Source organism: Athalia rosae, chromosome 2 (assembly GCF_917208135.1).
Source record: "Athalia rosae chromosome 2, iyAthRosa1.1, whole genome shotgun sequence".
In the NCBI taxonomy this organism is placed as follows: domain Eukaryota; kingdom Metazoa; phylum Arthropoda; class Insecta; order Hymenoptera; family Athaliidae; genus Athalia; species Athalia rosae.
In genome coordinates, this window is record NC_064027.1 from 24,095,636 (window position 1) to 24,118,778 (window position 23,143).

General features: G+C 43.4%; 1 protein-coding gene across 1 annotated transcript in view; it reads left to right on the forward strand.

The window, feature by feature from the left end:
* The first annotated feature begins 473 nt into the window (after positions 1 to 473).
* LOC105689127 (bifunctional heparan sulfate N-deacetylase/N-sulfotransferase) overlaps positions 474 to 23,143 on the forward strand; it is a 51,804-nt gene continuing 29,134 nt past the window's right edge. Inside the window, exons 1-2 of the mRNA XM_012405935.3 lie at positions 474 to 1,235; positions 13,003 to 15,533. Of these exons, the coding sequence (XP_012261358.2) occupies positions 15,367 to 15,533 (167 nt within the window). The 5' untranslated portion in view covers positions 474 to 1,235; positions 13,003 to 15,366. The remainder of the gene's footprint in view (positions 1,236 to 13,002; positions 15,534 to 23,143) is intronic.

Genomic DNA, 23,143 nt, shown 5'->3' on the forward strand with positions numbered 1-23,143 from the left:
AACAATAAAGACGATCCGTCTGTACATATAGACATTTCGTTCTCCAGTCTCCTATCCGTTCTCTTGCCCCTCGGAGGGTTTATTTTGCAATCCAGTTGTATACTCGTTAACTTTTGCTACCCTATAAATTATTCCCACGAGAAGTCGAGGCGAAGTTGACTCTCGGAGACAGCCGGACGTATGTACGTACAGTACGGTGCGACAACGATTCCTTCGACCCATGCGGGTGCAGCGGATATTCTCCGCCGTAGCATTTTTCCTATCGGAAATAAATATATTTTTTTCTCTCTCTCTCGTCGCGCGGCTTCAACGGCGTTGACGGATAAGCGCAGCGCGCGTTGTTTGTCCAGAGGTCGGAAAAGCGTGACCCCGGGAGCGAAACCTTTCGGAGTATTTCATTCCACGGAGAGGTATGGAACAAAGCAGCAGCGCACGGTGCAGCACACATCAATATGATCATTCCGTGTTCGGGCTTGGGCGCGACCGCGTGTGTCTTTGAGCCGTTTTCAAAACGCATGCGCGTATAAGAAGAGACGCGTCATTTGCCGGGCGATGCCACTCGGCTCTCTGGGTTCGTTCTCGGTTTCTTCGGGTTTCTCGGGTTCTCGTCGGCTTTTTACCCCCACCAACGATTTCCCGACCAGTAAAGTGTAGACGCCAGTCGCCAGTTTGACGCCGGTGGCGAACGAAACGCGTCGTTCCGCTCGGTGCCCGTCCTCGCGCTCGTGGTGAAAAAAATTCTGTTTCCCTTCGCGTTCCTCGTATCACAGCCTCCGCGGTATTTCTTCGCGGAGATTATTGCCCCTCAACAACCGCGACGATCGGGCTCGTCCACCGCACGACGTGAATACGCGGCTGTTTCGATTCCCCGTCCAAGGATTCTCACGTCCTCGCTGAGGTGTGTACGACGAACAGATGTGCGTTACACACTGTAACCTAACCTAAAAGACAAAGAGTTGTGGGATGTTGTGTGGATCTTGTGATGGAGGAACATGATGCGTCGAACTGGTGTTCCCGTCAATATTTGAACGTCAATAGAACGGAGTAAGCCGCAATTGTCATCTGTCAAAATTGCATCTTCGCCGTTGAAACATAACAGAGAGAGAGGCGATAGACTGTCACGTGATGAACTGGACGACACAACTGTCAAATAACGAGGAAAACTGGACCAAAACTTTGCCTAAGAAGGCCCCAGCACTAAAAGTCGAATAATCCAACGGAACCCGTTATCCCTGGTAAGTTCGGCGTGTGTGTTGATTTTTTACTTTTTTTTTTCTGATTTCTCTCGATTTCACTACTCGCCCACACCCACGATTAGAGATCAGAAAACGAAATCAATCGGTATCAAAAAATTGATACCGTAAACGTCATCGCTAGAAAACCAATTGGACAACCACAGATTGAACATCCAACAAAAATGACGTCCACGTTCACCGAGATATCGGAGCATCATCACGCGTTAGCTGAGATTGATCGATGAAATTTTTATAATGTATTATTTTTTGCAATATTAGTCTTATCGCACATCGCGATACACGAAAAATGTTGTGTACGTATGAAAATGAGCTTGCACCGGTTAGTTCGTTAGCGGGAATATTGTTAAAAAAAAGTTCCTCATCATATTCTCGCAATAAAACTATTTCTATTTTGAACATGAAGTTGATAACGAGGTACATGCATGTGTAAACTGTTTTTGTACACACATCTTGTTGAACGACTCGTGCTTTATTGCGACGATAATAACGGTGTCAAAGATTAACTAGCACGTGGGGCATTAAACAATTAAATATAGGTCGCGGTGGTTTAATTAGCTCAAGTAAAACGCGGTATGCTCGAAGCCAATCTTATCATTTTCAGCATCGCTCGATGACTGGCAAAGAAAGATGAGAAATACAAGAGTCGACGACAGACGAGCAACGTCGTCTCTTTGCTCCTACCAGTTATTCTCTTCGAAAACTGGCAACGTTTCCGTTGTTATGGTTCGTTTCCTGGTATTAAAATGTAGTAGCTAGCTTCCACCCAGGTATAGAACGTCTAGTCCCTTCCTTAGCCTCCAGAAACGCTTCTAGGCTTTCCTAAAACCGTCCCGGGGTCCATGAGCCGCTTGGATTTTGGGGGCTCAACTTTAAACACGGGTCGCCTTTAACGCCCGTCGTACGTACGTACGTACAATCCCTTGTCAAGACTTATGCTTGCGAAGCAGTAAAAATTCCACATCTGGAAACGCCCGACCGTTTGTCCGATTCATAGCGGTAGTGGTGTAGCGTGAGAATAGGTAGTAGTAGTAGTAGTAGTAAAAATAGTACGAGTCGCCGGACTCGTGCCCCGATCCCGATCCTCGTCCTTTTCCTCTCATTTTGGGACGCCGTCGAAACCGACCACCCTATACTTTTTTCGTCGGCTCCGAAAAATAACGTACAAAATTTCGCCGGGTGAACGAAAAATGCGAACGGCGTATCAACAACAAATTTTAATCCCACAAATTCGCTAACATTAGATCTCTCCGGAGTTCGTCGGGCATCGCGGGTCTAATGTTGAACTTGCTGAGATCGTGTATAAAATTTAAATCCAGTCACGAGTTCTCAAAAAGATTCAACGCCTACACGAGATAAGTTTACAAATGATATGCACACCGAATTATTTTCATCCGATGGTTGTCGGTTGATTCGCGACTCGAACTTTTAAAGGCAACCGGACGTAGATTGGGAGAGGTTTTAAAAAGTCTCGTGTCGAATCGATCACCCGAAACACTCTCTTGACCTACGCCAGGTCATTCCGAGCACGTGGAGCGCTTTGTTGTTAGAGTATCTCTTGGTCAGGGCTGACGATGAAAGAAAAGGACAGTCACCTGCCCAATCCGGCGTGCGTTTTAGTAAATATATACATTCGTTATCTGGTTCAGATGTATACCGTTCCCATGAGTGACGAGGTGGTATCGGATGACGACGCGCCTCGACGACGGAGTTGCGAATAAGTGAAACCTGAATCCTATTGTTATTAACGTAACATCTCATCTCTTAGCCGATGCTGATGCGCTCGCGAATACTCCGTCGTCGCTACGGAGTATGTTATCTATTGTTCATTTCCACGTAGCGTATACGGATTATTACGGAGAAGAAATTGACGTTCATTGACGGTGCACTCGCTCCGCAACGGTGCACAACGCGTGTACGCGTATGTACGTATATCGTATCGTTTGTGAGCATATTATTATTATTCGTACGATGTGAAAATTGAAATGCCATTATAATAGGACTCGTCGTGCTAAGGCGGTCGCCACCGCATCATCGCCTATCTGTTTAATGTCAAGATAGCGAATACCATTAATCGCTTCTTCTTCCTCTATATGTATACCGCCGTATGGTAGCCGATGTTACGACACATAATTCACACACATGTCGCACGTGCTCGTAGACGCGCATTTTAAACGTCTCTTAGCTTTTTTATACCTACTCCTATGTACAGTACGTGGTAGCGAGTACTTGATAAAGTCGTATAGCGCGTCGTTATTGTAATACACATCGACGATAGCGAAGCATAAGGTAATTGTTCGTACAAATACCACAATCGTGTGTCTTTCCTCAGCTTTTCGATGTTCGTCGAATGTATTTACGATCGACCATCTCGCGTTTGCGACATCGATCTACTATAGATCTCGATTTCGAGCATCGTTCGTGTTTTTCCCCCCATTCGCTAGGATAGCTCAATCTATAATTTCCAAGTAGGGGGTAGAGCGCAGCTTGGAATAACTAAAACTCTTCCCGATAATTCACGTTGTATTATATATCCGCATCGAGTACACTCGGTTGCGTATGTGCATACCGGGCGTGTGCGCGATACTCGAGCTATGTGTTCAGCCAATTATCACATGCGTTTCGAGCGCGGATCGCTATACGTACGTACGTACGTGTATACCTATGTTTGAAATTATATCGTACACGTGTACGCGCCGACATTTGATGTCCGCCGCGTGTTAATTATATATGTGGGACAAAATATCTCGGCCGTCTGCCATTACGTTGCGCGCGTTATATGCATATGAAAGAAGTCATTTCGACGTCAATATATATTATATTATTACGTATGTTACGCCAACCGAGAGCGATAAAGAGAAACCGACGAGAAACAGATGGATAGGAGAGAAATGGAAAGACTTTTACCTCCTCATTGTCAGTCATATCGCCACGCTCTCTGTCCATAAACGGCCGTGTGCAGCGATGAGCGTTACAGCGGGGCGCTGTGCATGGCTTCGCTTGTCCAACTGGAAACATTCGCGCATTATCAAACGCAAAACTATTTACGCGAAATTCCGACCATAACGCGCACCTATGTAAGCCGATAGATTTTTTTATACATACATATACAGGCGAAATCGCACGCGAACGATCGTCTCTATCGATCGTACGGAAATCGATGAATATGATTTAAGCGTCGTCAATTTTACCTCCTCTCACCGCGCGAACGAATTACGTTCGCATATTTTTGTGCAACGAATGGAAAAAAATTAATCACCCTTAGCCGTGAGTTTAAGTTGTAAAGGGGGACGTGGGGGGGGGGGGTGGAAGAAAAAAGAACGAAAGAAGTAAAAGAAGTAGAAAAAAAGTAAAGCATTCTCCGAAGTATAAAGCTCATGTATGTATTCATGTCTCTATATCCTCTATATGTGTGCATACATATTGCGTATAAAAGCTGCACTATATAAATGTCGACCACAACTTTATAAATACACTTTTGGAAGCACGTGATCTTTTACCACTCGAAAACGAGTTTCGCGCACACGTCCCTCGTAACGAGGTACCTTTGTTGGGTTTGGGTTGAGTTAAGTTGAGTTAAGGCATCGCGAGGTAAGAAAAGGAAAAAGAGACAAAAAGGGAGGTTACGAGGAATAGCGGGGGCAGGGTTCGGTTATGTGGGCCCCCTAGGTGAACGAGATATCGTATTATGGAGCATTGGACTCCCGTCGTCGCCTCCGCAACTTTCGGAGGCCGTGAACTTTGGATCGCTCTTTTATTTCATTCTGTTTATCTTTTTTTTCTTCCTATTTTCTTTAAGCTTTTTGCTTCGTTCTATTCTTTTTCCACCCTCTCGTCGTCCGCATAGATCCGCGAAACTCTGCGTCGAAATTACACGCGGGACAGGCGGGGCCGTAACGCCGCAGCTGTAACGCGACGAAACAAACTTTTTCTCAACAATAAGACGGCTGTGTACGTTTCCCCACATAGGACATCCGTGTGTGTGTGTGTGTGCACATACGAGTATGTACGTAGATGTGTATATATAATACCCAACTACTCACGTGCGTCACGAACGGACTTACGAGTATTTTATATTATATATACATTAGATAAACGTACGCGAAGTTGATCGTGCGACGAAGACTTCGCCGGAAGAAATCCGAAAACAAATCAAAGTTTATTAAATTACGATGTAATGGTCAAACATCACGTCTTCGATATTTACGACTTCCGGTTAAACGTCAAGTATTTGTCTTCCGCTCTCTCTCTCCCCCCCTCTCTCTCTCTCTTTCACTCTCCGTTTTTCTCATCTCCGTTTCATTGGAATTTTCCAACGCTTTTCACAGGGGGATATTGTGTTGTAGCCAATTATGTAAATTCAAATTCGCTAGGTGCACGGTTCTTTCTCCCTTTCTTTCTTTCTTTCATTCTGTCTTTCGTTCTTACGCCGATTTAAACTTTGAACAAAATATATGTATTACGTGTACTGTGAAATATGTCCCCTGATTGTATCTGACGAACGAAGCAATATTCTTCGCTCGGTCAAAGGTTGTGTGCACACCGCGTAAACTGATGCGTATAACTACCGCGGAATATTACATCCACGGATCACATTTCCGTTACGAATCTCTTATCTATTTTCATAGATAATTCCGAATGTGTACGCAAAAATCATTGAACGAAAACAGAGGAAAAGTGATACTCGTAACGCTACTCTCTGATTGGTGAATTCGTTGTACTTTGCGGAAGGGCTAGCGGCTCGATTACAATCGTAATTAATATACGGTTACATCGAAGGTACGGGTACATATCGAATGAATATTGCTGGATGGCTGGTGGTGCTCCATTTGAAAGGCTTTGCAAACCCGTTCCGCCTTCTAATCGAACGGGCTCCTGCCGCCGCTGCTGCTATACCATTGCTGAAACGTACGTAGCGGTTGCAACACCGATGCGCGACGCGACGACTATAACGTTGCTTGCGGTCAGTTAAAACCATTTCGTACGGTGATGCAACGACGGTACACGGTCGCCGATACCGCTGTCATGCACTCCGATAGACGGTGTGCATTAGTGTCCTAGCGGCGTTGCGCGTCATCGTTTCTCTCCTGCGACCCCCACTCCCAGCCATTTCTTTTTCCTCTCCCCCCCCCCCCCCCCCCATCTCTCGTCTCAGCATTCTTATCTCTCATAGACGCGTGCTCGTTCCTGTCCCTTTCTCTCACCGCACGCGGCGCTCACTCCGTCTCGAGACGCGCAACAACGTTGGCTTAATCCTCCGCAGTTTCCTATTTTTTGTTTGCTTTTTTTTTTTTTTTTTTTGCTTTTCTCACCAAAGTTTTATCACACTCGCCAGGTTTATGCTACTTGCGATACGGCGGCACTTTATGAGACTAGAGGAAAAACTCGCTGGATGAATACGCGCGTATTTGTTCGATGATGTTGCTCGTAGACACGAAATTAACGTGTAAGTTACCTTTTTCTCACCTTGTATTTGGTGGGGAAATTAAAAAATTTGTGATCATGCGAATCAATTGGACAGAACAGATTTTCGGGGTAGGAAAAAGATTTGAAAAAAAAAGAGAAAAAAACAGAAAATCCTGCAAAATTGAAAATAGTACCCAACAATGACAGGAAATATCTATTTTTTCATCGGCGTGCGCTAGCGTATATGAAAACAGATCAATCATGTTCCGCGCGTACCTATATACTCGCTACCGCGCTACCGCAGAGGCACCTATACACCCCGAAAAGAACATCGAACATTTTTTAAAACCAAACCATCGACCAAACCAATACAAATCGTTTGATACCGTGAGAGAAAAATGGTGTATCTTTATTTTACTTTTTGCTTTTTTATTCTTCTATTGACTGTGCGTTGCGCTCGCCGGTATATCCGCGGTATACAGGCACGGTGCAGAAAAGCCGCAGATAAATGACACCCCCGCGTATAGAGTTTGAGGAAAATAAATATGATCGGGTGATTTTGGTCAAGTAACGAAATGGTGCGGCGAGCCGAAGAGGGTGAAACCGGGGTTAGTGATAAAATGAAGGGCAAGAGGGTCGAATTGACGATCACGGTTCGTGTCATCGAGCGATGCTTAATAAATATTCCAAGCTCACCAGCGGTTGATTCCATCACTCAACCTATACATATATGTATGTCTATATATTTCACCACTGCAAAGCGGCAGGTATACTTCATCCCCGTTTCGCGGTTTTAGAACCCTCCCCCCCCCCCCCTCCCCGACCTTTACCCCCTGCGCAGCGGAATTCCACGCGAAAGTGTACGTAGGAATTGAAAAAGTTTCATGTTTTCAAGAGTTATCAGACGTGCTTTGTTTTTTTTTTGTTTTTTTTTTCATGATACCGCAATTTTCGAGACAAAAAAAAAATTACGTCAAATTTTACATGTGTCGGGTACAATTCAGAGACGAATTCGCGTAAGCTCGGGGCTACATTGCGTACCTACGATTACGTTTGTAATAGCTGTATGAAAATATAGGCGCGGTAAAAAGCTGGGAGGAAAGTGATGAATTGAATTTAAAACGGGGTTAAAAAATGAACAGAATGAATTAGAAGGGGGTCGGAAGAATGAAAGGAAAGAGATGGAAAGAATTTTCACATTTCTCGAAACCCAATTATGCGTTTCGCTTCCTCGCGTAGAATATATTACCTAAGTATACGAGTAGAATGTCTCCGCGGATGGTGAGAATGGAAATAATGATATGTACGTCACCGAGGCGATTAAGTATCAGGACGCCTTTCTACACGTATGTTAATATCACAGCTTTTGTAATTATATAGTTTTACACGAGACACGCTCTCCCTCACAATTGTAATTACCTCTCTCTCCCGCTGATCAAAAAAGGATTACACCGATCCGTATAAGTTACTGCAACTATTTTTTTTTTTTCCATCCATTTTATTTCTTTTCAATTTTCGTATACTCCATATTTCATGATTCTGCCGATGATTTTGCATGAGAGACAAACGCGTCGTAGCTATACGTATACCGGCGTTTTATTATACGCAGTTCGCCACACGTTCACGATGGGCGATACATTAACGTGGTTTTGCTGTCATCAATTCCGATTCAAATCACTGTCAATGCCACGATAGCAAAAGCGTGAGGGTGATGACGGTGCTGAGTGACGACGTCGACGTCCCTATGTATATGTATACGTACATACAACCGATAGCTCGCTATGTAACTCTATGTATTTTGTACATCGCATCCCCTTTTCTATCTTTCCGCTGCTGCGCTAGCATCATCAAAATGTATTATATATATACATGGATATGTATATTTTTTTGCAAATTTAGTCGGTATTATATGTAAACTCACGTTGGCTGCGAATACGTGCATCAATATTGATTATATAATTGATTTACATTCATTAGATATTTTATCAGCGTGTCGATACGTAATTTTATATTTTATTCATGCGCCGTGTAGCACGCCTATACATATGTAGATTACACACGTACGTACCTCTATACACCTTGTATATGCGTGAGTAAAGGCGCCAGGCGTCTCGCGATCAGTTTTGATTGCACAATTTGATTTTGCGCACGTCGGACACGATAAACTCGTATCTCGGCAGCCTGTAGAAATGCTGTAATTCTCTCCGCAATTCTAAATATAGAAACCGCCTACTTTGAGACTATCTATCCGCGCCGGAGATAACATCGTACGCGGTCTCTTATATGGCCGGTAGCTGGGCCGAGGGTAAGAGATTTTTATAACTTTTCACATCGCGTTGTATACGTTATACTTCCGACGTAATGCGTAGGCACAACGACGTAACAGAATCGCATAGCGATTCCGATACATCCTGCGTGCGTGTGACTTTTCAAATTTGACTCGTTGAGAAAAGAATTTCATATTTTTTCTCCCTTGTTTTTTTGTTTCTTCAGTTATCGCCGCTACTACGTCGTCGTCGTTGTTTATTTTATTTATATTTCCATTTGTTCGTTTTTTTTTTTTTTTTCTTCTTTTTTTACTATACGTATACAGCTGAAACGCGGTCGAACGGGGGAATGCTTCACCGTCATAGAGACAGAATCTTAGTAGCCGCGCGCGACCCAATTGAACGAACGTGCCTTTCCATAACTCGGCCTATTATGTCTTTTCCTTCCTCTCCTTATTCTTCTTTTATTATTTGCCAGCCGTATAACAATTCTTAGAAGATGAGCATAAAATCGCGGTGACGACCGCGACGCGCCGCGAATCTGCTTCCCTCTAATAATGGTTTGTCTGCGAATCGTATAACGGAGGGAAGAAAAAAAAAAAAAAAAAAACGCCAGCTCTTTTTATAGCTCTACCGTGCAACGCTCTTCAGTTTCCTGATCCTTCTGTGAAGATATTGAATAAGAACCAACAAAATAATGAATAGAAATTCTTATTAAACAAGAACCCAGATGAACAACTGTAAGGTGTCTCATTTCGAAAGAATGTAGTATCTTAGCTTCTCTGTTTTTGGCTTTGGTAACTTTTATTTTACATACGAAAGATTCGGAGAGTTAGGTGTCAGCACAGGTAGGTAGCTATGCTATCGGGACCCTTGATTTCCGAATGACGAGGCAACTTCCGTCAAGTCGCGGTTATTTACCTTCCTAGACCAGTTCGTACTCTACTGGCTTTCCTTCCTCTGTAAGACTGCACATCTGTTTTCCTTTTCCTTACCTTATAGCTGCATGGCAGTTCTTCCTTTTTGCTCTCTTTGTTTCTTCTTCCCTTCTTTCTTACCTTCTCATATATATCCCTTCCACCTTCTACGTCCTACACATATAACAAACCCCGGCTACCACTTCTTACCTAGATTCCCTCCTGCAGCTCTGAGATACTTCCGTGCTTGGATTTATAGCTTTGACGTCGCACAACCGAGCCACCCAAAGGCATCTGTCTGTGTGTCTCTCTGTGTGCCTCCTGTGTGCAGTGTGTGCAAAGGCTGCAAGTTTCATTCCACCAACGAGCGAGTAACTAACTTAACTAATTTACAGTTGATCGTTACATCCATCATACGCCGATGTATTTAATTATACCAGTTACTTGAGCCGCTGATTAAAATAACAAATTTCGAAAACTGGTGGATTTAAAGATTTGATTTTTTCGCAAAAATTCTCCTCCAATCTGATCTTGATCTCGATCGAAATCTCAGAGAACCAGCGTGGGGCTGGGTTGGTCACGCGGAAGGTCTCGGAATTTTTTTTTTATTTCATTTTTCGACGTGGAATCGACGCGCGCGCACGGATGTAGAAAACTTTTTTATACCTCCAGCCAGCTATATCGGGCTTCGAATTGGACTAGGTTAGTTTTCGTAGAACTATATCATAGTTTTGCGGCATAAAATCGTAAAACTGCCATCAGAGCGTCGCGGCGGGTAGACACGTATGCTTCTTCGAGGATCTAAATATTCTTTACAACACTTGTTCCGAAACTTTTCGCCTTTCGAATACAGCTATACCTACCCTCGAATTTCAGATATCCAACATTCTCGAATCGCTCTATTCAAAACTATAATTAAATATTGCCAATACGTATTTCTATATTTTAAGTAGTTACATCTTATGATTGTGCAGACGTGTTGCGTGGGGATACACGATAGGCCGCACACGTATAACTACGTCACATCTATACCTAATACCATGATGAGTTTTTTTGAGGTTCCAAATATATCTCTACACGTATACTTTATTCCGGAACGCGACCGTAAACCAGACTCTGCACTTCTCGTCTACCTTTACTTTATGCAACATGTATAATATGCCGTAATACCGCAGTATGGATCCGACGATCGTAAAAACGAAAACACGATAAAATATATGACAAAACTATTCATTCTTACTCGGTTCAACAATTTTTTTTTTATCTTTTTCTTCTTTTCCTCATTTGTTTTATTTTTTTTCTTCTTTTTTTCGAAACTTTACACGAACAAGGTACCTGCGTATACGGGGTAGGTACTTCATAAAACAAATATTGCTGCAGTTGAATCTTTTCATACATGTATTATTACTCTTTCCGGAGCAATATATGTACCTACGTATGTACACGCATATATGTGAGTAAAGCTAACGCGAGGAATGTGCGCGGGAGTATATATAAATGTTTGTTGTACCTACTCATGTGTTATATATATATATATATATATATATATATACGAATGTATGTATAATGTTTTTTATATACACGCTTCGCAAAGTTGCGAACGAAATACGTTACTCGACCTGTGTTCATGAAGTAGAATTTAATAAACATGCGGTAAAGGTAGGTAGGAATATTATATCCGGTTTATCATCGGTCTGAAATTCGAAAAATTGGGACTAAAAAAATGTCGAACTTTAGTTTCACATCGCATTTCCCATGAATTCAGCTGAAATCGTCGCTATCGAATTTCATGTTTATCGTATGAAAGTATACGTCACCCTGATCGCAGTAAGCCATGTGTACGTACACCGCACGCGAGAGAGAAAGCAGAATGAAATAAAATAAAAGGTATCGTTTCGTGTTTATCTATAGAAAAATGTCAAGATTCGCGCACCCTTATCTGCCGGTTGTCGGGCGTCCCGAATCTCGTCCCGTACAGTTCTTTTGTCGTTGTTTTTTTTTTTTTTTTTTTGTTTTTTTCACCCACCCCTTATATCCACCCAGCCCTTCGTTTTCAATTTATTTATTTTGTTTTTCCGCCAACTTTTTGCTCATCCACCTCCTCGTCCTAACCATCCTCATCTCCGTTCCACCGCTGCGGAAGCAGGAACGAACTCGACCTATACGGTTTTACGTTCCGACCGAACCTAGCGGAGCAACTTGATTAATGGACTCTTCTTGTTGAGCGATGTTTCGGGGTCGTGGACGAGGAAAGGAGAAAGGGGTTGAGGAGCACCGCGAAAGAAGAAAAAGGAAGAGCGAGAGAAGGTCGGGGGAAAGAAATTTATCCAACGGCTACATCGACGCTTAAGAATACATGTGCCGACGATTAATTGAGCTATACGTACAGTAACTATATATATATATATATACGTACGTGCGAATTTTACACCGATTTTCTCATTTGTCGCAAAGTCGTATAGTTGTATATGTATGTACTTATTCCGGTGAAAAATAACGAAGAGTCGAAGTTTGCGGGGTGTATTTTATATTCAAATTTTTAAACGTCCTACGGTATACCTGTACGTACACATTGTGTATATGCATTTATATGTATCGCGCACCCTTATATACATCCCTACACCTATAACCTTTGGTTTATTTTTGGTCCTCCCCCCCCCGCACGTTCGAGGCGACGCACACGCGTTTCCATACGTCTGTACGACGTCGCGTCTGCAGCCCACCTATGGAAAGGAAATCGATATAGAACTAAGGTATAGGTATGGGATATGTGAAGGTGAACTTGTGTAGACCCATGTACGGCGATGTATATATATAACGTGTATATTCTATACGCAAAAAGGTTCTTGCGTACGAAGGAAACTCGTCAGAGAGGTTGCCAGGATTTTTACTGGCACGCGACGATGTATAATATTGTATAATATGTATATGCCCCTATAGTCAGATCGGATCTGACTCAGTTTTCCATGTAAAACAGTAAAATTTTTGATCAGAATCAACCCCCCCACCGTTCGCGTACATCCTGTACTTGTATATCGATTCGCGCGATTTTGGGAGAATGATGGTTTTGAACGATGACTATACTTTTCACGAAATTTTCGACGACTGAAATGTTCCTTTTCCTTCATTCAATCCATACTTTTTCAACGATTGTTACAGATCAACGGGGTTACCGGTTACTGGATTCTGGATTCTGGATTTTGCCAGAAATTTGATACGCGCATCCGATCGAGCGTACCTACGTTGAAGCCGATAAGGAAGGCGCGTGGATTTTTGCGGAGCTAGTCGTCGTTCTCCATGATTCAGCTGCAGGGTTGACGTGTCGTATCGTATCGGGAAGAAGAGGAAAAGGTGCCGGTGGTGCGGGATCGGAAGGAGAAGGAGGATACGCGAAGCGAAACAACCGCGATCACGTCGTTCGTACGTACAGAAGCTAAACGTGGAAGGAAGATAAAAGATAAAGGACGAATCACATCGCAAAAACCGCAAGACCCTACGTCTCCCCTAATTGACAGTACGAGGGACGAGAGGGGAATATAGATGTAGATGTGGTAGCATGCGCGTATACGTATACGTACGGATATAATGGAAACTGGGACGAAACGGGAACAACCAAAAACGAGGCACCGGGTACCCATGCCTACCGTATAGGTATACACCGCTCTTGAAAACCAAACAAACCGCTCAAATTTACGGCAAAACCCCCCGCGCCTCCTATCTTTCTCTATCTCTCCGACTTCGCTTTCGCTAACGAATGGTTTTTATTTTATACCGTGAAAAAAAAACGTCCCAAAAATTGGGGACGAATAGGAGGAAAAAAGGAGAACATTATTATAACAGTTGCGATAAAATAGGCAAGGCCGGAAAGCGACCGACAACACTTTGTGCCCGTTTGCGGTGTGTACGCGTTGGTTGAGGAACAACCGGATGGAAGTGGTGAAACTAATATCGCCCTCAACTCCGCTATGATGGATGTTCGGGAGAGGAAAGTCATGTTCAAGGTGTCCGAAGGCTTCGAGTGATCCAGTTCTCCGTAATATAACCCACATCTACCAACACCACTCGGATACAGTGCGAGCATAGAAGTTTGGAAAAAAGTTTTCTCGTATATTGTTCGATATGATGTTACCGGTACGAATCGCCCTGATGTGAAATTAAACTAAAACTTTCGTCGTACTTAACCCGATACTGTCTCGTCGTCGCCATGAAACCGAGGGCGTTTGGCCCGCGCCAATATTATTGTTGAGTTTGTCTCTTTTCTCCCCCCCTCCCCCCCCCCCCCACATTTTGTATAGGATAAGTTTTTTTTATTCTCTCAAATGGGTTAAACCGATGTAAAAGTAGTTATGGACGACGCCATATCGTGCTTCAGCACCTCACAAAATGGCGGTGATCCCGGAGACCCTGATAAAGCGATGTATCTTGTCGATGAAGAATCGTTGCAGCAAATACCGAAGGAGTTCAACAGTGAAACGTACAAAGGTCTCCCCGTTACTCTCCGTCAAATTTCTTGAGTGCGGCGGATTCGAGCGCTGCGACGACCGTAGCCACGAGAAAACGTCAGCTACCGCTGCTACCTGGGCTTCCGGTGGCGAAGCTGAAGGTGAAGGTGAACGAAAAAAAAGTGCGGACATCTCCTCGTCGAGAGAGGAGAATAAAAAGGATACTTTTACCCATCGTTATCGTTATCGCGAATCCCCTCAAGACTCAAAAGTAGTTAGATCAATTTTGTCGAACGAACTAAATCATTGAAGACGTGCGAGGATTTTTAATAAATATATACACATCGTTTGTTTTATCGTTTATTTTACACAGATATTATTTTTCACTTTGAAATTTTATTTCTTCTGAGCGTTAAATTCATACAATTGAGATTGACAAGGCCAAAGTTAGCGCGTTATTCGTTCAGTGTGGTGGAAGTACCTGTCACCTACAACCTGCAGTCCTCACGTCGCGAGTGTGTTCAGTGCAATAATTTGCATAACGTCAAATTTTAAAACGCCGTTGTTAGGATAATAAACTTTCATTTATACACACGGCCGGTGTTTATCGTCTACGAAATTCAAAGGTCAAATGAAATCTGACGATAATTGATCAAATGCACGTTGCACATCGACCGAACTCGACATACGGAATCGTGGAGATACACACAGCTCGCCGCAACCTTAACGGCTGTATGTGTAAAAAAAATTATCCGTAGATTTGAAAAGATATCGAGATATGTATACGCCGTAATTCTATACGGTGAGAATTCGTGGCAACGAATCACGAGCCATCATGTACGTAGAATACGCTGAAAAGCTGAGAATTTATTTTTCAAATGTACATAAATGCAAAATTTGACTAATGATCTTTCATCGCTACAACAACCGCAGCGTTTGTAAATAGACGAGAAAATAATAAGGGGGAAAAAAAAAAAGAAGAGAAGTATATTTTAAAAAAATAGCATCGTCAACAAACTAATAGATAAACTAATTGTATAACATAGTGAAAGAGTTTTGTCGTTTTTTACCAATAATCGCGATGGTAAGCTCGAGCGGTGAGGCCGGCATTCCATTGCTGGGGAACGTCGTTCCAAGGTGTATCGTCAAACAAACGACCGTAAAAAGATGCGTCGTCGCATTGCTCCTCATATCCATCTTCAGCATCTTCTATTACACCTATTACGTCATCAGCAGCCCGTTTTCCAGGTGAGTTTTCATTGACTGTTGTTGTTGTTGTTGTTTTTTTTTTTTTTTTATTTTTCGTTGCTTCTGTTCGTCGTTCACGTTACAGTTTATACAGCAGTAGGTGGTATGCCAAGCGACGTCGGAGGGTTTGCACTTCAACCCTCCGCAGATCTTTCGTGAATTTTGTCCAGTTGATTTTCATTCTACTGTGGGAACAACAATTTGTTATATCCAGGCATTGTGCTCTGCTTAATTTAGTAATAAATCAGTGTTTTCGGCATCGCGTTACGGTATAGCTATATACAAACGTGTGTATCATTATATAAGGTATTTTACTCGTTCCATTTATTTTCGTTGATGGCGTACATCTTTCATCACTTTCTATCGAGGCTATGATGGTTCCTTAACCCGCGGAGCCGGATTTATTAACTTAAATCCCTCGGCGCGAAAAACTCGACTGAAGAAAATCTATACATCACACATAGATGTAACGTTCACTCGTTAACACTTCGTCATTAACGATCGTACGAGATATAAACTCGCTAAATTTATAGAACTAATCAACCAACCGACGAACTAATGGACGCGACTCGGTGTAACTATACTTCTTATCCGAAAGTTGATCACAATCTATTCCGAACTGGTACACCCAGTGGTACACCCTAAACTGTCTGCTGTCCGTATATCTAGTTTTCTTCGCGTTGTAAATGCAAGTTCGTCCATAGATTTTTTTCCAATTTTTAATTTCCGCACCGGGAATGAGTGAAAATATATTCACCTTTCCCAGGCAGACCCGACGACACGATTTTTACTCTTCGAAATTATAGGGAGCAAGTTTACGACGCCAATTTTATTTGATCCGCTCATTTGATTAGCTGGGAGAGTTTTCTAGTTTTTTGAAAATTTATCATCGCATTCGTTACAGCGGACAGAACGAATGAAGTTATGGGATATTTAGTAAGATGTATTTGTGGAAGCGCTACATTTCCAATTCCAATTCCGGCCGAAGTAGTGGTTTTAGGGTGCCGTTGAGCTGTCCGGATGTCGAGACGCTCACGGACTCGAGTAGTTAATTACAGAAGACGAATATATACGTAGGACTTCGCCGCTTCATCTCCTCCCAATATGGACCAATCTCGGAGAGCGGATAACCGACGCCTTCCGACTACTCTCCGGATCCATATACGTATACCAACGCCGCGCGCTCTCTACATAACTTCAGACATTTCCTTACCTTATACCTTCGCGCACGTACGCAAATTGTAATATCTTCGCGAATTTTCGTTGATATCGGATTACAGCATCAGCCGCCGTTGCGTTATAGGTAGACGAAACTCGGCTCCCTTCAATATTTAAACCCTTCTCGTATTCAGCAGTCCGTCGGAGATATTCGTACACTCGTAACACGAATGTCCGTATCACCTCGACCGCTGACAATAAGAGAAACAATTCGCTCGGACGGACCGATGGTCCGACATTTCCCTTCTCATTGGTATTAATGTCATCCCGAATATTCACGAAATATGTAACTGCCTTACAGCGTCAAGTTTTCCTTCGGCGGACGGTCAAACCTTCAAAGGGTTGTACAACGGTGACTAAATTGCCCTGAAATTTGTTGGGAAAACTTGTCACCGCAGCGAAGTTCGGTTGTTGTACGTACGTACGTACCCATCCACCTACCTATACTAAAATGTAGATATGGTTAGTTAACTTTTGGAAAGTGGTTGGAAGTCTCTACGTACGATGCGTCCTCGGCGGCGGCTGTTGGTGGTTGCCTGGCGCTTGTTTGAAGGAGGAAGACTGGGTTAACTGTTGTCAATTGTTCTTAGTCCCTGCTTACAATCAGCCTCGTCTTTACTTTACAGTTTGAGTGAACGAGTACACAATTTGACGGCTATAGCTCCCGAGGTAGTATATTCGAAGGTTCTCTCGTCGCAAGGGAAACTAGGATGACGTGTATATTCTCGGGGTGTACGTAACGCTGCGAGGGTAGACCGGCGATGAAAGCTAGGAGTGTATAATACCATACACGCTATACTTAACCGTATACCTCGGTACTTCTCAAGTAAGAGGAGCCTTTGAGTGTAATTCAAATGCTTGCCGGCTGTACGTACTTCACGTCGTCGTGGGATTCAGACCTTCCGGATGTTTGTTGCTCCGCCAATCACTGCCAATTCAAACCTACCAACTGCAGCAGCACACCGCTAACTCGATGAACCCTTCTTGCGTTACCCTTCGTCTCGCTCGTTCTAATGCCGATGCACCGACTGAATAATACGTTGCCCAAAGTGCAACGCCTCCGGGAACAAACGAACGAATTTATCAACCGACCAACGAACGATTCGCCGATATTGCGTTACGGTCGTCGTATGGATCCCAATTATATGGATTTCGAATCAATTACATCATCGCTTCGTATGAGGCGATCCTACGTCAACCCGGGCGCTGACTCAGATTGCAACGTTACATCGTGCGAATATCTGAAAATCGTGGATGAAACTCGAACCCTGCATCGGATCGTAAAAACTTTTACCGCGCACCTAGACGTTCAATCGTCCGGAAAGATATACTCAAATGTCCTCGGTACATCTATCCATATATACCCGTAACCCTGCGGCGGATATCTTCCAGTTTTATGGTGCAGATGATGTAGAATTCAAAACGAGAGAAAATCCGAGTGCACCCTGCAGCATTTAGAAGTCTCGAATTTATAAAGAAAGATTTGAAAATCTCCCCTCTCAAACGTTGTCCTACACCGCTCCCCGTACACGTACAAACACGTACACACACGGACGGTGTATAAAGGAATGAGTTGGAAAAGGGATGGAAAGAAAATCGAAGAGAGGCAAACTCCAGGAAGACACTCACGGAACGCACGGGCCCCTGAGGCTCGGTAAACATACTTGATATTTTTTTTTTTTTCTTTTTCTCTTCCTTTTTTATATTTTCTTACGCTTTTTGCTCTCACGAACGGTTATGTACAGTAGTTCTATTTCTTTCCATCCGACTCGTACTCGTAACCTTATGTATGTATATGTATATATATTTTTATACACGTACACACGAAAAGTGTCAGAGTGTGCGCACAATGAGGAGGCGCGTTTTTTTTTCTTCTTCTTCTTCTTCTTCTTCATGTACATATGTATGTATGTGAGAGGCGTGTGTATACAAGCTCTTCAAATACAAGTTCTTTCAGAATCAAAACGGACCTTTTCTCCATCAAAAATTGACGGGGAATCCTTTCGCGGCTCAAGGACGTCGAAGTGTCGGGGACGCGAGCAGAGGGATGAAATTCCCCTTTTTTTCGCGAACGCCCTCCGTAGCTCATGTTCTATATGTACAGTAAAGACGGTACCACCGCGGTAGTTCCCCACTGCGCATAATACGCGCGCTTAATCCTTTCACGTACCTTCGAGAGGGAGGGTTCCATCTACGTGCTCCTCCGTACCTTACGACTACGTAGGTACCCCGCCCCTATTCGTGCCTGATAAGGAAATTCCGCCTCATCTAAAAGCGCGAGAGGATTGAAGCGTCAAAGTTCGAACAATTGTGTCGAAACCGCATCGGGATAATCCTGCGTAAATCGCGTGCGGGGACGTTCGATTATATCAATTTTTCGGGGAAAACCGTCATCTTCGCTCACCGTCTGTTTCCGAAAAATCAAAAACAAAATGGAACCGACGTCTCTTCACGTGGGGATAAAAAGTTTCGTAATAGGTAAATGAAAGTTACTACTACGCGATGTGGTCTGACGATTTCGTTGGGTCGTTTCGGAGCTGTCGGATCCGTTACGTTAAACATGTACATGTATGCGATGTACATACAGCGCGGGTAGTGGATGTTATACATTGTAATTTTCAGGGCATCCTATATCGCCACGATTAGTCGGTGGCCTTTTGCCCCGCGTGTTCTGTGTAAAGCGGGTCCATACCGAGTTGATTCGAAGCCAAGGCCTGATTAGACGCGTGATTAATGCGCCCGGCGTCACAGACACGCGCCCTGACGAACCCTTCGCTCCTTTACTCATATCTACATACACCTGTACACGCGATATCACCAACACCCGCGAATATCCTCATCTCGTATAAATATTCTAGATTAACTGTTTACCGACTGCACTGAAGAAAAAAAAATAATAAAAAAAAAAAAAAAACTATCTTCAATTCCTCTTGGTATCCGATAGACTCATGAATTCATGCATGCATGATTATACGTACGAATTGCGCTTACGGGGTGGCGCTGAAATAATCGATCTTTGGCCGCCCGCGTGTGTTGGGTCTTGGGTATATTTATTCGCATATTCATACGCGTCTGTTGACCGAGAGCCGTGTAAAGGGGTGAAGTATCCGTATTCGGGTTGTAGTTTCTTAGCGAAGCGGACAACGACGGGGTTCCTTATATACCATGCCGAACCCAGACGCAGGCCACGTACTTACGTATGCGTGTGTGTATAGGTGTGTACCTCGTATACCAGATTAGGCTAGATCAGGGAAGTTCGGTGTGTGTACACCGTTAGCGGAATAGGTGATCGAAACGGAGGGTTGCATCTAATGGGTAATTCATGGACGGCCGCACCGACGCTCTCTAATAGCGTTACGGCCGACGTAGGCTTCTTCAGATATATACCATTACTGCGCTGCTATGCTCCTCGGCAGCTCGTATATAATCTACGTGTACCTACTCAAACTCTGACCCGCAGCAGCTACCGGAAGCTAGTTATAGACGAACGTCGAAAGCTTACTCGGGACTTCCCAGACCCGCGTTAAATTCACCCCTTCGATGTAAAATCGCTCTCGTTGCGATCCGTACAGAGGGTGCCTTGTATTTCGCGAAAAATTTCCACGTCACCCCTTTGATTTTTCTGCCCATTATTATGCACGGAACGCATATTTTCAAGTCGTGTATCGCGGTACCGCTCGCCCATGGGCAGCTGTAGGTAGGTACGTACGTACGTAGGTACGTGTATAATTATCTCATTCGGCGAAACAACCCGTTCTTCGCAAAAGGGAGAATAATTAGAGTGGTAATCACAGCATTAATACGCGCGGTGTACGCGCACCGTCTTTTTTATTGCTTAGCTGTTGTGTACATGTATGTAAACGAAGGTCAGTTGATTAGGGCGTGACGTCGTTAGCAGCGAGTTAATTTAGTCGTGGAGGAAGAATTTTTGTGTGCTTTTTTTTTTCGTTTTTTTTTTTTTCTCTTTGATTAATCTCTCACTCACTTTTCACCCGCAATTGTTTCTCTTTTTTGTGCTGATTTCTTTTTTATACCCCTCAGCGTGTACTTTTTACCGTGCGCTGCGTTTTATTAGCATAAAATATGTGGGAGGAGCCTAATAAAATTACTACTGCTCTCCCTTTGCGATATCTCCTTTCCAACCTTCGACCCCCCCAAACCTTAAGCCTCATTCACATTCAACCGCTCTTTGCCTCGTCGCGCCCCCGCAGCCGTCATGCCTTCGCGGTACCCCTATAATCCTGCAGTGACTTAACACCTCACGATACACGTAATTAAGATGATAAAACTGAAACCCGTCGCTTCACGCACCCGGATTATCGTCAACTGGTTGATGCGCTGCATGACGAGCGAAAATCGGAAATATCGGAATTCGAGGTCTAGAGCATGGAAAGGAGCTTTCCAGAAAGCGAAAAAATACTGCGGGTATTTGTTTTGTTTTTTTTTTTTCTTTCTTGGTTCATTTGCCGTACGTGTAAAAAGAAGATGACGGTAATGGTAAGAATAATTTTGGATTTATGTATATATGTATATAAGCGGTCGTGATTATATTCAAATGCCGCGAAAGCCGCAAAACGACAACCTCTTATTAATCCGACCGACGCGGATTTCCCTAACGCAATGAAAGTCGTATAAGCTGCATTCTTTCCTCGGTCACGCTTCCAGATTTTTTTTTTTTTTTTCCCTTCTTCTCTCGACTTCCCATCGACCAATTTGTCTCTACTTCTCAGCATCGTCGTCACGTGCCACTTGTTATGTACGTACGTACATACCTACAGCGTACGACGGTATGGTATGTATGTACGTGTTTCGGGACGTTGTATATGAATATATATATTGCGCTACGTGTACACCTGTACGTACATGGAAATAAATGTGTGTAGCGGCACTATTCGTAACGAATTTCGAAATACCTTTTCGCTGTTCATTTTTCAAATTCGATTCAGTTATTTATTTATTCATGAATTATTATTTTTTCTTCTCCCTTTTTTGATTGCGGCGCTGTTTTAACTTTTTGAATCAGGAAAGTGTATAATGAAATTTGAATGGTGAAAACGAATTGCAGATTTTAATGTAATAATAAAACCGACGTCTTTTAGATTTAACAAACTTTTTAATCGAATCAACTGTACACCGGGGAAGGGAAATAAAAAGAAGAAAAGAAATATACGCCCGCAAATTTTATCGCCACGTACTCAACGATCATCTGTATCGAATCTTCGGCGATCATCGATTAAAATCAAATCTGTCGAATCTAGGGATCTTCAGATTTCACATAAAATGAATTATAATCTCGATCAGAAGATAGAGAAAAGCGATTAGTTGTGATAAGAAAAAGCTCCCAGTGTACCGAACACGTACTCGCTGCGTACGCCGCGTGGATATCTACGCTCTCGCGGAAACATAAATAATTGAACTCGAATTAAGGATTCGTACTTTTTTAATTCTCCAGATGAAACTTTTGCCGGCGTAATTTCCGGGTGCGAGGATAGCCCCGGCTGATGATCGGTATCTGTATGTTACGTAGGTGGAACACTTTGCCCCGCCTGTTGCTCGCAATTTCTGCACCCGAAACAACTGGCTCCTGCCGCTGTGTCGTAATACGTCATCAGATCTCTTTATACCGTGTGTGTATTATATCGATGCATTGTTAGTCTCGTTTTGCACAATAGGTATAACTATTTCTACAAATGTATATATATAATATAAATTCGCGACCGACGGTTAGCCGGTATACGTAAGTGTGGAAAATATCGGAGCGAGTGAAAATCTCGCGAGCCGTTCTTTCGGCGTGCGAAATGCGGGTACGTCGTGCGGCGTGGAACATTAGTCGGTCGAATCTCTTACGAGTACGCTCTCTAAATTGCTAAGACTCAGACACGCGTACCTAAATGACATTAGGTACATATTAATTGCTTCTACTTTGACACATCCCTCTAGCTGTGCTGCGGATGCTGTATATCGCCGCAGCCTCCTGCCGTTGCCGCTGTACGCCGGAGTAATGCCATTCTCAGAACTAAATTTCCCTTAATTATTATTAAAGGAGCGAGTCGCGCAAGACGGCTAGACCTTCCGTTATTAAAATTACGTTACCGATCCCTACCCACCAGCAACCAGCCGACCGACCACCCCTCTCTTACGTTTCTCCTTTCGTGCGAGTATAACCGCGACGATACCTCTCATCTTTTATTACCGTCAAATAATTCCCAGCGTTCAATATCACCGGATAGGTATATTTCGACGAAAGTTACACGCCGACGACTGATTAGACGCCTTCCGCAACCCTCTCTCGCGCACGTACGTACGTAACGTACCTACCTATGTACACGCGCACACGCTGTTGTATCTGCATAAATCCAATGGCGATCAAATTCGTCGTTCGAATCACTCGC